The sequence below is a fragment of the Melanerpes formicivorus genome, unplaced genomic scaffold, assembly GCF_026170545.1.
Source record: "Melanerpes formicivorus ecotype bairdi unplaced genomic scaffold, bMelFor1.0.p_v2 SCAF_4, whole genome shotgun sequence".
NCBI classification, from domain to species: Eukaryota; Metazoa; Chordata; class Aves; order Piciformes; family Picidae; genus Melanerpes; species Melanerpes formicivorus.
The window spans coordinates 35,569,800-35,583,368 of record NW_027142356.1 but is presented as its reverse complement, the minus strand read 5'-3'; the positions used below and the strand labels follow the sequence as shown (position 1 = coordinate 35,583,368).

The window sequence follows — 13,569 nt, the reverse complement described above, 5'->3', positions numbered from 1 at the left end:
GAAGAGAAAAACATTTACCTGTAATTCTTCTCTGAAGGTAATAGTTATAATAGATCCACACATTCATCCTGCTTCCCTGGCTAGAGAGAAAAAGTGTATTTTTCTTTTTAAAAACATCTGATTTTTGTACAAAACAAAAAGAAACACTTGGAGTGTGCTGATGGCTGTGATGCCTCAAGAGTATGTAGGAGCATGCCATCTGCTGGTCAAGCAATTTGTCCTTTGAGAAGATCAGTTTGGGAATCTTTTTTTATTAGAATAGAATAGAATAGAATAGAATAGAATAGAATAGAATAGAATAGAATAGAATAGAATAGAATAGAATAGAATAGAATAGAATAGAATAATCAACCATGTTGGAAGAGACCTTTGAGATCATCAAGTCCAACTTATCACCCAACACCATCTAATCAACTAAACCATGGCACCAAGCACCCCATCTAGTCTCTTCCTAAACACCTCCAGTGATGGTGACTCCACCACCTCCCTGGGCAGCACATTCCAATGGCCAATCTCTCTTTCTATGAAGAACTTAACATCCAGTCTAAACCTTCTTAATATCCACTTCTTAACAGCCAGTCTAAACCTCCCCTGGCACACCTTGAGACTGTGTCTTCTTGTTCTGGTGCTGGTTGCCTGGGAGAAGAGACGAACCCCCACCTGGCTACAAACTCTCTTCAGGTAGTTGTACACAGCAATAAGGTCTCCCCTGAGCCTCCTCTTCTCCAGGCTAAGCAACCCCAGCTCCCTCAGCCTCTCCTCACAGGGCTGTGCTTCAAACCCCTCACCAACTTTGGTGCCCTTCTCTGGACGCTTTCTAGCAACTCAACATTTTTCCTAAACTGAGAGTTTCATTGCCCTAGGATAGTTCTGAATGTGTGGCTCTAATATAATGCTTACCTTCAGTGAAAAAGAATTGCAGGTAGGTAACTCTTTTTGGATCCTGACCTTATTTTTCAGCCTGAAAAATCAGGGATGAGTTTTTCTGGCTTATATTTCAGGTAGCATAGGTTCATCTAACTGATATTTGTTTATCCAGGTATTTCCAGACCTTCCTATCAGATACAGATCCAGCAGTTGTAAAACCAGTAGAGGATACTGAAAATGTATCTCTGCCTTCTTTGTTCTTTCCTTTTAGGTAACACACTGGAGTACCATAAGTGTTATATCTGGTTGACCTTTTCAGTCTTTTCTTTTTCCCATCATAGCAGTGCAAGTCAAGAAAACAAAGTGTGCAGTTCTTTGTTATTCTCATAGAATCATAGAATCAGCCAGGTTGGAAAAGACATCAGAGATCAAGTCCAACCTATTACCTAATACCTAATGCCTGATGACAACTGAACCTTGGCTCCAAGTGCCACATTCAATCCGTTCTTGAACACTTCCAGGGACAGTGACTCCACCACCTCCCTGGGCAGCACATACCAATGGCCAATTACTCTTTCTGGGAAGACCTTTCTCCTCACCTCCATGCTAAACTTCCCCTGACACAGCTTGAGACTGTGTCCTCTTGTTCTGTCACTGGTTGCCTGGGAAAAGAGACTGACCTTCACCTGCCCACAACTTCCTTTCAGGTAGTTGTAGAGAGCAAGAAGGTCTCCTCTGAGCCTCCTCCTCTCCAGGCTAAGCAACCCCAGCTCCCTCAGCCTCTCCTCACAGGGCTGTGCTCCAGACCTCTCCCCAGCCTCATTGCCCTTCTCTGGACATGTTCAAGAGTCTCAATATCCTTCTTAAATTGAGGAGCCCAGAACTGGACACAGGACTCAAGACGTGGTCTAACCAGTGCAGTGTACAGGGGCACAATGACTTCCCTGACTTCCTTGCGCCTGCTGGCCACGCTATTCCTGATGCAGGCCAGGATGCCATTGGCCTTTTTGGCCACCTGGGCACACTGCTGGCTCATGTTCAGCCTACTGTCAACCAGTACCTCCAGGTCCCTTTCTGCCTGGCTGCTCTCCAGCCACTCTGACCCCAGCCTGTAGCACTGAGGAGTTGATTAGTTATGTAGCATACAGGAAGAATCAAATGAGTTGGAGCAGTTTTGAGAAAGCTGAAGCCAGGGCATAGAGACCTGACAGATCTGTCAGGTTACTGCACCATCATCTGATTAGAAGGTGAAGTAAGAGCACAGTGTAGAGGATCAGCATGACACCTGTCACATCTGGGCTTTTTATGTCCCTAGGTTTTTTTGCTGTCTGTTTTCATCTCCTTGGTCTGTTCAGGATTTGTGCTGCAGACATCTTTCACTGGCTGCAATCCCAGTTCTCTTCTGTTTCTCTTCCTAATAACAAACCTTTGAGAATAAATTTTTGTCCTAGGTTGCAGAAGGGTATCCATTTGACAGCCAGTTTCCTGGTGGGAAAAAAAGATAATCAATAGATGCTGCAGTGAAATGGACTTTACTGAATATCCTTCACAGTTCTTAAGAGGGGAAAATAATGGGTGAGATTAGGAGGTGGCTGGAAGAGTCTTTTAATTCACCTGACTCTTCAAGAAGAGTGGAAGGTTTTGACTTCTGCCTTTCTAGAGACTTCTGTTGTTAGAATGATCAGAAAGTCTTTTGGCATTCCAGAGAAGGTCCATAGTTGAAAGGGTTTCCAATGTTCCTGTGGGGGACTTGGAAATAACTTTCTCTGGTTATGACATAGAATCATAGAATTGTTAGGGTTGGAAGGGACATCAAGGATCATCTAGTTCCAGCCCCCCTGCCATGGGCAGGGACACCTCACACTAGGTCAGGTTGCTCAGAGCCACATCCAGCCTGGCCTTAAAAACCTCCAGGGATGAGGCTTCTACCACCTCCCTGGGCAACCTGCATTTCTTTCTAACACCAGAGCACTAAGCTTCTATCTGGTATTTATAGAAAGAAAAATGCAAAAACAGGTTATTGTTTGCCCCAGGAAATGAGTAGTAGTTGTCTAAAACTCTTTATGCTTTAAGAAAAACCTGAGCTACAGTATCTGTCCAAAGTCAGCTGTCTGAATTTGACCGTTGTTTCCAGCATCTTACGAGGCAAGATTCTGGGGATGGGTTTGGAGCACAGCCCTGTGAGGAGAGACTGAGGGAGCTGGGGTTGCTTAGCCTGGAAAAAAGGAGGTTCAGGGGAGACCTTTTCGCTGTCTACAACTACCTGAAGGGAGGTTGTAGCCGGGTGTGGGTTGGTCTCTTCTCCCATGCATCCAGCAACAGAACAAGAGGATCTTACTGCTCACTTAATGAGTGCAGTTCTAAAAGAGTAACAGAAGTAAATTTACTTGGGTTTGCAGTTTAAAGAAGGTGCAGACAATGTTGTTGGAAAGATTTAGGAAAGATCTTGAGTTGCTAGAAGGTGTCCAGAGAAGGGCAAGAAAGCTGGGGAGGGGTTTGGAGCACAGCCCTGTGAGGAGAGGCTGAGGGAGCTGGGGTTACTTATCCTGGAGAAAAGGAGGCTCAGGGGAGACCTCATTGCTGTCTACAACTACCTGAAAGGAGGTTGTAGCCAGGTGGGGGTGGGTCTCTTCTCCCAGACAACCAGCACCAGAACAAGAGGACACAGTCTCAAGCTGCACCAGGGGAGGTTTAGACTGGATGTTAGGAAAAAGTTCTTCCCAGAAAGAGAGATTGGCCATTGGAATGTGCTGCCAAGGGAGGTGGTGGAGTCACCATCCCTGGAAGTATTTATAAAGAGACTGGGTGAGAAACTTAGTGCCCTGGTTTAGCTGATTAGATGGTGTTGGGTGATAGGCTGGACTTGATCTCAAAGGTCTTTTCCAGCCTTGTTAATTCTGTATTCTGAATTTTAAACAGTTGATCATATTCATAAAGGATCCTTATTTCTTTCACTGGAAGAATGGATCAAGAGTTCATAAAATTACTTCACTTGAAAATGGCTTTGCTTAAATCAGTTCTGAAGGCATAGCTGAATTTCAACATACACTTAATTAAAAGAAACTTTGGAATCATAAGGAAATTAGCCTTGGTTGGTTTCAGTATGCTTCCTAAGCAATACCACATCTTTAGTGATCATAGACAAAAATATTAAGTGGTAAGTAAGAGTTTTGCAGACTTAATTTTTGGACTTGCTCTAAAGTGTGAAGTTGTATTATTTTTCCTCTTGTCAACACTGCCAGAAAAGTTCACTCTGAAAATTAGCTTCCTAGCTTATGGACAATAATCATCTGCATTTTGAGAAATGAGCAGTGAGTGATAACAATTGCTGGTTGCCTTTAGTCACTGGCATTGATTCTTTTAATGCTAAATTGTATGACTCCTTTTTCCCTAGCACTGTTCCACTGGGATCTGATCAGATTCTTCTCCGAGGAGCTCAGCTGAGAAACACTCAGTGGGTTCATGGGATAGTTGTCTACACAGGACATGACACAAAACTTATGCAGGTTGGTCCCTTGGCTTTTCTCTCAGTTATCTGTTTTGTTACCTTATTGTGTCCTTACAAAGCACGGAAAAGCCTTTCAGAAAGCATAGCCAGATGCTGCATGGTAGTTAAATGTCAATAGTAGAGCATCTTTCTTGCAAAGTAAACCCAGTAAAGAGAAACATTTCTTTGTTATTACTAGGTAGTTAGCCAGAGAGCAGGGGTTTTTTTCCCCACTAATAATCATGTGTGTTGGTTCCATTTTGTAACTTCAAAACTCTCTTATTAGCAAGTTGGATCATTATAGTTTGCCTGATCTTGTTTTAGTTTTGACTGCTCTTCAAACTGTCCCCTTGTGGAGCTTTCTTTCAAGTGCAGAAGTAAGCATTCTGGTCAGAAAAGAAAGTGAAACTTGATTTGCCAAAAGAGGAAGGAAGAGAACCCCTTCTCAGACACTGAAATTGCTTTTCCTAGTGCTGTTTGAAATAGGAAGTGAGATGCATTTGTTGAGGGGAAAAAAGAGTGCTTCCAGCTTGATCTCGCATTCTCTTACTGCTTTTCTGCTTTTAAAAGAGTTATTTGAACCAGTTGGATTGGATTGTCTTCTGTAGCACTGATAAGGTGTGCACATGCATTCTTTTTTAGTGTCAGCTGTTGCTGTTCTGAGTGTTCTGTGTCATCGTTTAAACTGCTTGTGACACAAATCTAAAGCTCTACCTTTTAAGATGTATAAGGTTGTAGTGGTTTAAGCCTTATCTGGGAGTTAAGATCTCAGATGGGGGCAAGGCTGAGAGTCTCTCCCCCACTCCCCCCTCCTCCCTCCCAACAGAGGGGGGGGGAAAAAAGGGAAAGGAGCGAATCCACCAAACAATAATTTGGAGGTGGCTTGGAAGTAGAGAGGTAAAGAGTTTTCTTTAAACATATTAAACATAAACATTTCTATAAACATATATATATATATGTGTGTGTGTATATATATATATATATACACACGCATATATATAACAACAACAGGTGATGTTCACAAGGGCAAGGAACAAGGATGGATGGGAGGGGGACAAAGAAGAAGAATACAAAACCATTCTCTCTCTGAAGAGGCGCAGGAGCAGCAGGGAGAAGGATCAGGCCTGACCATGAGGCAGAGGAGCAGGAAGGCAGCCACAGTAGCTCTCATCCAGGAGAGGCAGGAGCCAAAAGGAGAGACTAATGACTGCAATGTCCTGCTTTTTATACCCCAGCTGGGCAGGGAGGGGGGAGTGGAACAGACTCAGTTTCCCAGGGGGAAAAACGCCCTGCAGGGAGGGCAAAGCACCTGCAAGCCCTCCCCCCTGCTTTGTTTCTTTTCAGAATGGGCATTAAGCCACCACAAAGGTTTATAAGGTTAAGGTTTATAAGATGCTTCCTCTTTTTCTTTTGGAGTGAACCAGGGATGCCGTTTATGGGGATCACCTCGTCAAGGAATACTTAGCAAAGGATGCAGTAAGATACAATTTGGAAAGTGAGGGCTGTTTCTACCACTTCTAGTTTCTCATGGCCAGTCTTGGCTTTTGTCTCTTGCAGAATTCAACAAGTCCACCACTTAAGATGTCTAACGTGGAGAGGATTACAAATATTCAGATTTTGATTCTCTTCTGCATTCTCATTGGCATGTCTTTGATCTGCTCTATTGGCTCAGCTATATGGAATCGAAGGCACACTGGAAGAGACTGGTATCTTGATCTAAATTGTAAGATGTAAAACAATATGTTGATATTTTAGTGTTGAATTGTCTTTCCTGTTTGGAAAGGAGGATGGTTACTGTCCATTCCACAGTATGTTTGCAATCAGTCTTCTCTTTACTGGTTGTTGAATAAAGTCATTTGGCTAGGAATAGCACAGCAAGTATAAAATGTACCTTACTGTGCCATCATCAGCTCTTCTTAGATTCAGGAAGGGGATCTTTCTTTGTGTGTTTCAGCTTCTACATCTCTGCAACTCAGCAAGCTCTCTATCAGGTTGTGGAGACTTCTGCTCTGGAAACATTCAAAACCCACCTGTATGCATTCCTGTGTGATCTGATCTATGTGATCCTGCTTTGGTAGGGAGGTTGGACTGGCTATCTTTCAAGGTCCCTTCCAACCCCTGCCATTCTGTGATTCTACTAGGATAAACAGTCAACTTCCAAGACATCAGAATAAAGCAATTTTCAACTACTCCTGATGCATTGCATTTAAAGCTGCAGTCATCTTTCTGAATTTTTAATCTCCCTCATCCCAGGAAGTGATGCTGTGGCTTTAGAATCATAGAATTGTTAGGGTTGGAAGGGACGTCAAGGACCATCTAGTTCCAACCTCCCTGCCATGGGCAGGGACACCTCACACTACAGCAGGTTGCTCACAGCCACATCCAGCCTGGCTGCAAAAACCTCCAGGGATGAGGCTTCCAGCACGTCCCTGGGCAACTTGTTCCAACCACCCTTGTGGGGAAGAACTTCTTCCTGACATCCAATCTGAATCTACCCATTTCTAGTTCTGTTCCATTCCCTCTAGTCCTATCATTACCTGACACAATTCTTCCTGTACAGCAGGAATATTGGCTGCCAACATCACATCTTAGCAGACTGCTCCTGAAGAAGTTGAAGCAGGCACAAAAGACCTCAACTAAAGCATAGTACTGGGTGACTGGGATAACAGTGTGTGCCAAGCACAGTTATGTTATGTGAGACTTCACAGCAGTGTGCAACATACTGATGTAATTTGACTCTCAGTGAGGGAGCTTGGTTTGAAGGAATTTTTCATGAATACACTCTGTGGTCAGTTATTCATCATTCCAGAATATCTTATGATGAGCCTAGAGCTATCTTTACTTAGCCAGTGGAACCAGCACTAGGCTTTTTGTTCCTGAAAGAAACCTTGAATACAAAGAAAGCTGCAGACTGAAGTCAACAAAGTTTGCTTTTTATGAATTGGAAAAGATGGCAAAGACCTCTAAACTGAACTCCACTCAATGATGCTTAAGTCCTATGAAGATCACACTTCTAGGCAACTGATACTGTAACTACAGGATCACAGGATGTCAGGGATTGGAATGGACCCAAGAGGTCATTGAGTCCAACCCCCCTGCCAGAGTAGGGCCATACAATCTATCTCAGGTCACAGAGGAGCACATCCAGAAGGACCTTGAAATTCTCCAGAGAAGGAGACTCCATAACCCCTCTGGGGAGCCTGTTCCAGTGCTCTGTGACCCTCACAGTGAAGAAGTTTCCCCTTGTGTTGAGGTGGAACCTCCTGTGCTGTAGCTTACATCCGTTGCTCCTTGTACTATAACAGGGAGCAAGTGAGCAGAGCCTGTCCCCTCCTGACCCCCAGCCCTCAGATATTTATAAACATTGATTAAATCCCCTCTCAGTCTTCTCTTTTCCTGACCAAAAAGCCCCAGGTCCCTCAGCCTCTCCTCAGAGGCACTGAATTCTCAAGTTTCTTACTCTCCAGTTTCTTCTTAGATGTGGAACATTTTTGAGTATCAGCCTACACTGCCTGTGCAGACTTTGGTCTTAAGTTTGGTTCTCATTTCAATTCATTTTCTTTATTGTTTTGGCAGATGGTGGAGCAAGCAACTTTGGACTGAATTTCTTGACTTTTATCATTCTCTTCAACAACCTGATTCCAATCAGTTTGTTGGTTACGCTTGAAGTTGTTAAATTCATCCAGGCATATTTCATCAATTGGGTAAATATTGCTTTTATACTATGCATTGACTTTGAAAATCAAGTGGTTTACAAGTGAAATGATTGGTTTTTTTCTTAATAGAGCCAGTGTCTGTTGTTAATATCTCTTATAGAATCACAGAATTGTTAGGGTTGGAAGGGACCTCAAGGATCATACAGTTCCAACCCCCCTGCCGTGGGCACTGACACCTCACACTGTATCACGTTGCACAGAGCCACATGTAGCCTGGCCTTCAAAACCTCCAGGGATGAGGCTTCCACCACCTCCCTGGGCAACCTGTGCCAGTGTCTCACCACCCTGATGGGGAAGAAATTCTAACATCCAATCTCAATCTACCCATTTCTAGATCATCAGGTCCAACCTGTTCCAGTCTCTCACCACCCTCATGGGGAAGAGCTTCTTCCTAAGGTCCAATCTAAATTCTACCTCTTTCTACTCAGTCCATGGAAAAATTTCCTAGGCATCAGCCAAAACTGCCACAGATGTAAATAGCTAAGAGTGACTTTTGTTGAAGTGTTATAATGTAGTATTCCTGTTTGTTCCCAAATCTGTTTAGATACAAGGGCATCATAGTTTTTCTGGATTACTGGGGGGGAAAAAAACAGAGTAGATCTCAAAACATCACAGTATTCTGCTGTAATGAAGAAACAAAACTTTCTCTGGGAACTCTTGGAAGTGACCTTGATTGTGCCTTCCCATGTGGCAATAATCATAAGTAGATAATTTGCATTTGTGTTCAATCTCTCCTTCAGAGTGCACTGTCAGCAAGTTTGCTGATGACACCAAGCTGGGTAGAGTGGCTGACACACCAGATGATTGTGCTGCCATTCAGTGAGACTTGGACAGGCTGGAGAGTTGGGCAGGGAAAAATTTGGTGAAGTTCAACAAGGGCAAGTGCAGAGTCTCACACCGTTGGGAGAGCAGCAAAGGTGAAAGGGACCTGGGGCTCCTGGTGGATGGAAGGATGACCATGAGCCAGCAATGTGCTCTTGCGGCCAGGAAGGCCAATGCCATTCTGGGGTGGATTAGAAGGGGTGTGACCAGTAGGTCAAGAGAGGTTCTCCTCCCCCTCTACTCTGCACTGGTGAGGCTGCATCTGGAATATAGTGTCCAGTTCTGGGCCCCTCAGGTCAAGAAAGACAGTGAGCTGCTTGAGAGAGTCCAGCACAGAGCCATGAGGATGATTAAGGGAGTGGAACATCTTCTGTATGAGGAGAGACTGAGGGAGCTGAGGGCTCTTTAGCTTGGAGGAGACTGAGAGGTGACCTCAGCAATGTTTATAAAGATGTAAAGGGTAAGTCCTGAGAGGCTGGAGCCAGGCTCTGCTGGGTGGTGCCCAATGACAGCACAAGGCACAGTGGTGGAAGCTGAGGCATAGGAAGTTTCAGGTGAACATGAGGAAAACTTTTTTCCCTGTGAGGGTGACAGAGCCCTGGAACAGGCTGCCCAGGGAGGTTGTGGAGTCTCCTTTCCCTGGACATACTCAAAACCTGCCTGGATGTGTTCCTGTGTGATCTGGTGTAGGTAATCCTGCTCTGGCAGGGGGGTTGGACTGGGTGACCTTTCGAGATCCCTTCCAGCCCCTGAAATTCTGTGATTCTGTGATTCTATGCTTATCTGATCTATTTATGTACTAGCTTTCTTGTAATAAGTTATGAGAGACTAATTTTAACATACATATATATATACACACACCCCTTTTTTATCTGTAGGACATGGACATGCACTATGAACCAACAGACACTGCTGCAATGGCTCGTACTTCCAATCTCAACGAAGAACTTGGGCAGGTAGGACAAAACCATCACCATTTCTGATTCTGTATACTGAAAGTATTCACATGGTTTATAGTATTAAAACAATGTGGTCATTCAGTCAAAAAAATAGTACATGTTCTTGCCTTAGTCTTTGCTTATTCCTATTCTCTTCATTTTGTCTGATGTTTTTAAAAGCACTTTGCAATATGTGGGAGTTAAGGTTTTGAAACAGTATTAAATGGACAAATACCCTCAGTAAGTTTGCAGGTGACACCATGCTGGGGGCTGTGTCAGCCTCCTAGAGGGTAAGGAACCTTTTACAGTGGGATCTGGGCAAGTTAGATTGATGGGCCAAGGCTAATTGTATGAAGTTTGTCCAGAGAAGGGTCCTGAGGATGCACCTCTCCTGTGAGGACAGACTGAAGGAGTTGGGGCTGTTCAGTCTGGAGAAAAGAAGGCTCTGAGGTGACCTAATTGTGGCCTTCCAGTATCTGAAGGGGGCCTACAAGAAGGCTGGGGAGGGATTTTTTAGGGTTTCATGGAGTGATAGGACTAGGGGGAATGGAATGAAGCTGGAGGTGGGGAGATTCAGGCTGGATGTGAGGAGGAAGTTCTTCCCCATGAGAGTGGTGAAGCCCTGGAATGGGTTGTCCAGGGAGGTGGTTGAGGCCCCATCCCTGGAGGTGTTTAAGCCCAGGCTGGATGAGGCTCTGGGCAGCCTGATCTAGTGTGGGGTGTCCCTGCCCATGGCAAGGGGGTTGGAACTAGCTGATCCTTGTGGTCTCTTCCAACCCTGACTGACACTATGATACTAAGTTCAACAAGGCCAAGTGCTAGGCACTGCACTTGGGTCACACCAACCCCATGGTAAGCTACAGGCTTGGGGGTGTGTGGTTGGAAAGCTGCAACTTGGAGAGGGACCTGGGGATATTGGTTGGTAGTTAGCAGGACATGAGCCATCAGTGTGCCCAGGTGGCCAAGAAAGCCAATGGCATCCTGGCTTGGATTAAAAACACTGTGGCCAGCAGGGACAGGGAGGTGATCATCCCTCTGTACTCAGCATGGTGAGGCCACACCTCAAGTGTTGTGTTCAGTTCAAGGCCCCTCACTGCAGGAAGGACATTGAGATGCTGGAGCATGTCCAGAGAAGGGCAACAAGGCTCTTGAAGGGCCTGAAGCATCTGGCCTGTGAGGAGCATCTGAGAGAGCTGGGGGTGTTCAGTCTGGAGAAGAGGAGGTTGAGGGGAGATCTCATTGCTCTCTATGACTACCTGAAGGGAGGTTGGAGTGAGGAGGGGCAAGCCTCTTCTTCTTGATGACAAGTGACAGGACCAGAGGGAATGGTTTCAAACTGCACCAGAGGCAGTTCAGGCTGGATATTTGGAAATATTTCTTGACAGAGAAGGCTCTCAAACATTGGGATGGCCTGCCCAGGGCAGTGGCGGAGTCACCACCCCTGGGGGTGTTAAAGCATTTTGTGTACCTGGTGCTTAGGGACTTGGTTTAGCGTTGACCCTTCAGTGCTGGGTCGAAGGTTGGACTGGATGAGCTTCTTCCAATCAGATATATTCTATGACTCTGAACACCACTTTATGCATCAGTGTGCATGTGGTAAGCACAGAAGTTTGAAGTGTATCATTAAAGTCACAAAATCAGAGGAATTCTGAGCAGTAAGGGCTGTCTGGGGCACAATTTAGTTTCTCTGCATACACAATGATAGAGTGCAGCCTCAGTTAATGAGGTTCATCACAAACTACTTCATTTCTTCATGTATTAATTTTTGTTATGATTAGGTTTGAACTAAACTTAGAGATGTCACAGGCACGTGTCTCGGCTGCAATTTTAAATCAAAATACTTGAAGCAGCAGTTTCTGGAGAGGAAGGGTTTATGATGTTAAGTAAATGGAAAACTTGATTTGCTGTTGATCTACTGTTGATCTGCTGGAGGGTGGAGAGGCTCTGCAGAGAGACCTCGACAGGCTGGACAGATGGGCAGAGTCCAACGGCATGAGATTGAACACATCCAAGTGCCAGGTTCTGCACATTGGCCACAACAACCCCATGCAGTGCTACAGGCTGGGGTCAGAGTGGATGGAGAGCAGCCAGGTAGAGAGGGACCTGGGGGTACTGGTTGATAGTAGGCTGAACATGAGCCTGCAGTGTGCCCAGGCAGCCAAGAGGGCTAATGGCATCCTGGCCAGGACCAGGAACAGTGTGGCCAGCAGGAGCAGGGAGGTCATTCTGCCCCTGTACACTACACTGGTTTGGCCACACCTCGAGTCCTGTGTCCAGTTCTGGGCCCCTCAGTTTAGGAAGGAGGTTGACTTGCTGGAACGAGTCCAGAGAAGGGCAACAAAGTTGGTGAGGGGTTTGGAACACAAGCCCTATGAGGAAAGACTGAGGGAGCTGGGGTTGCTCAGCCTGGAGAAGAGGAGACTCAGGGGTGACCTTATCACTCTCTACAACTACCTGAAGGGAGGTTGTAGACAGGCAGAGGCTGGTCTCTTCTCCCAGGCAGCCAGCACCAGAACAAGAGGACACAGTCTCAGGCTGTGCCAGGGGAGGTTCAGGTTGGATGTTAGGAAGAAGTTCTATACAGAGAGAGTGATTGCCCATTGGAATGGGCTGCCCAAGGAGGTGGTGGAGTCGCCATCACTGGAGGTGTTCAGGAGGAGACTTGATGGGGTGCTTGGTGCCATGGGTTAGTTGTTTAGGTGGGTTGGATTGGTTGATGAGTTGGACACGATGATCTTGAAGGTCTCTTCCAACCTGGTTTGGCTTATTCTAAGTTTATTCTAACTTGGAGGAAGGAGAAAGGAACAGCTTGTTTGTTATTCCTGTGACTTGGTGTTTCTGAACTGTTGTTTTTCTACTAATGTACCAGAGGAGTTTAGAAAAGCATGCAGATGCTGTCTTTAAGCATGTTGCTTTCTGTCAGAAATGGAGTATTTTACTAGCAAATGCCATTGGTCTTCCCCAGTTTCTTGTATTTCAAACATATGTAGAATGCATCACAGAATTATTAGGGGTTGGAAGGGACCTCCAGAGATCATTGAGTCCAACCCCTCCTGCCAAAGCAGGATCACCTAGGGCAGGCTGCACAGGAACACATCCAGGCAGGTTTTGAAAGTCTCCAGAGAAGACCTCTCTGGGCAGCATGTTCCAGGGCTCTGTCACACTCACCATAATGTGTCTCTTCATGCTGAGGTGGAGCCCCTTGTGTTCCAGCTTGTACCTGTTGTTCCTTGTCCTGTCTCTGGGCACCACCAAAAAGAGCCTGGCACCTTCATCTTGACACCCTCCCCTCAGATATTTATAGATGGTGCTAAGATCCACTCTCAGCCTTCTCTATACTAAACAGCCCCAGGTCCCTCAGTCTTTCTTCATAGGAGAGATGTTCAAGTCCCTTCATCATCCTCGTAGCTCTCCACTGGACTCTTTCTGGCAGATCCCTGTCTCTCTTGAACTGGGGAGCCCAAAGCAGGTCACAGTATTCCAGGTGTGGTCTTACTGGGGCAGAGGAGAGGGGGAGAATAGTTAAGTACACTACTATGCACTTAAGCTTAAGCTTAAGCTTTTAAGCTTCCTGACATTTCAGTTGATGGCTGTGTTTGGACATGGGTATCAAGCCTGTACACCAGCCCTGTTTATGTACTGTTCAGAGTGTTTTCCTATAAAGATTGCAGAACTAGTAAAAGTATCTAGTGTGTTGATAGTAATGGATTGGTACTAGATAGGTAAATAAGTGCTGAAT

At 45.4% G+C, this 13,569-nt stretch overlaps 1 protein-coding gene across 7 annotated transcripts in view; it reads left to right on the top strand.

Moving 5' to 3' along the window:
- ATP8A1 (ATPase phospholipid transporting 8A1) overlaps positions 1-13,569 on the top strand; it is a 154,605-nt gene that overhangs the window by 45,030 nt on the left and 96,006 nt on the right. For all 7 annotated transcript variants that reach the window (XM_068137620.1, XM_068137617.1, XM_068137618.1 and 4 more), the window contains 4 exons: positions 4,262-4,373; positions 5,912-6,077; positions 7,931-8,058; positions 9,771-9,848. In XM_068137620.1, coding sequence (XP_067993721.1) covers positions 4,262-4,373; positions 5,912-6,077; positions 7,931-8,058; positions 9,771-9,848 — 484 coding nt within the window. The remainder of the gene's footprint in view (positions 1-4,261; positions 4,374-5,911; positions 6,078-7,930; positions 8,059-9,770; positions 9,849-13,569) is intronic.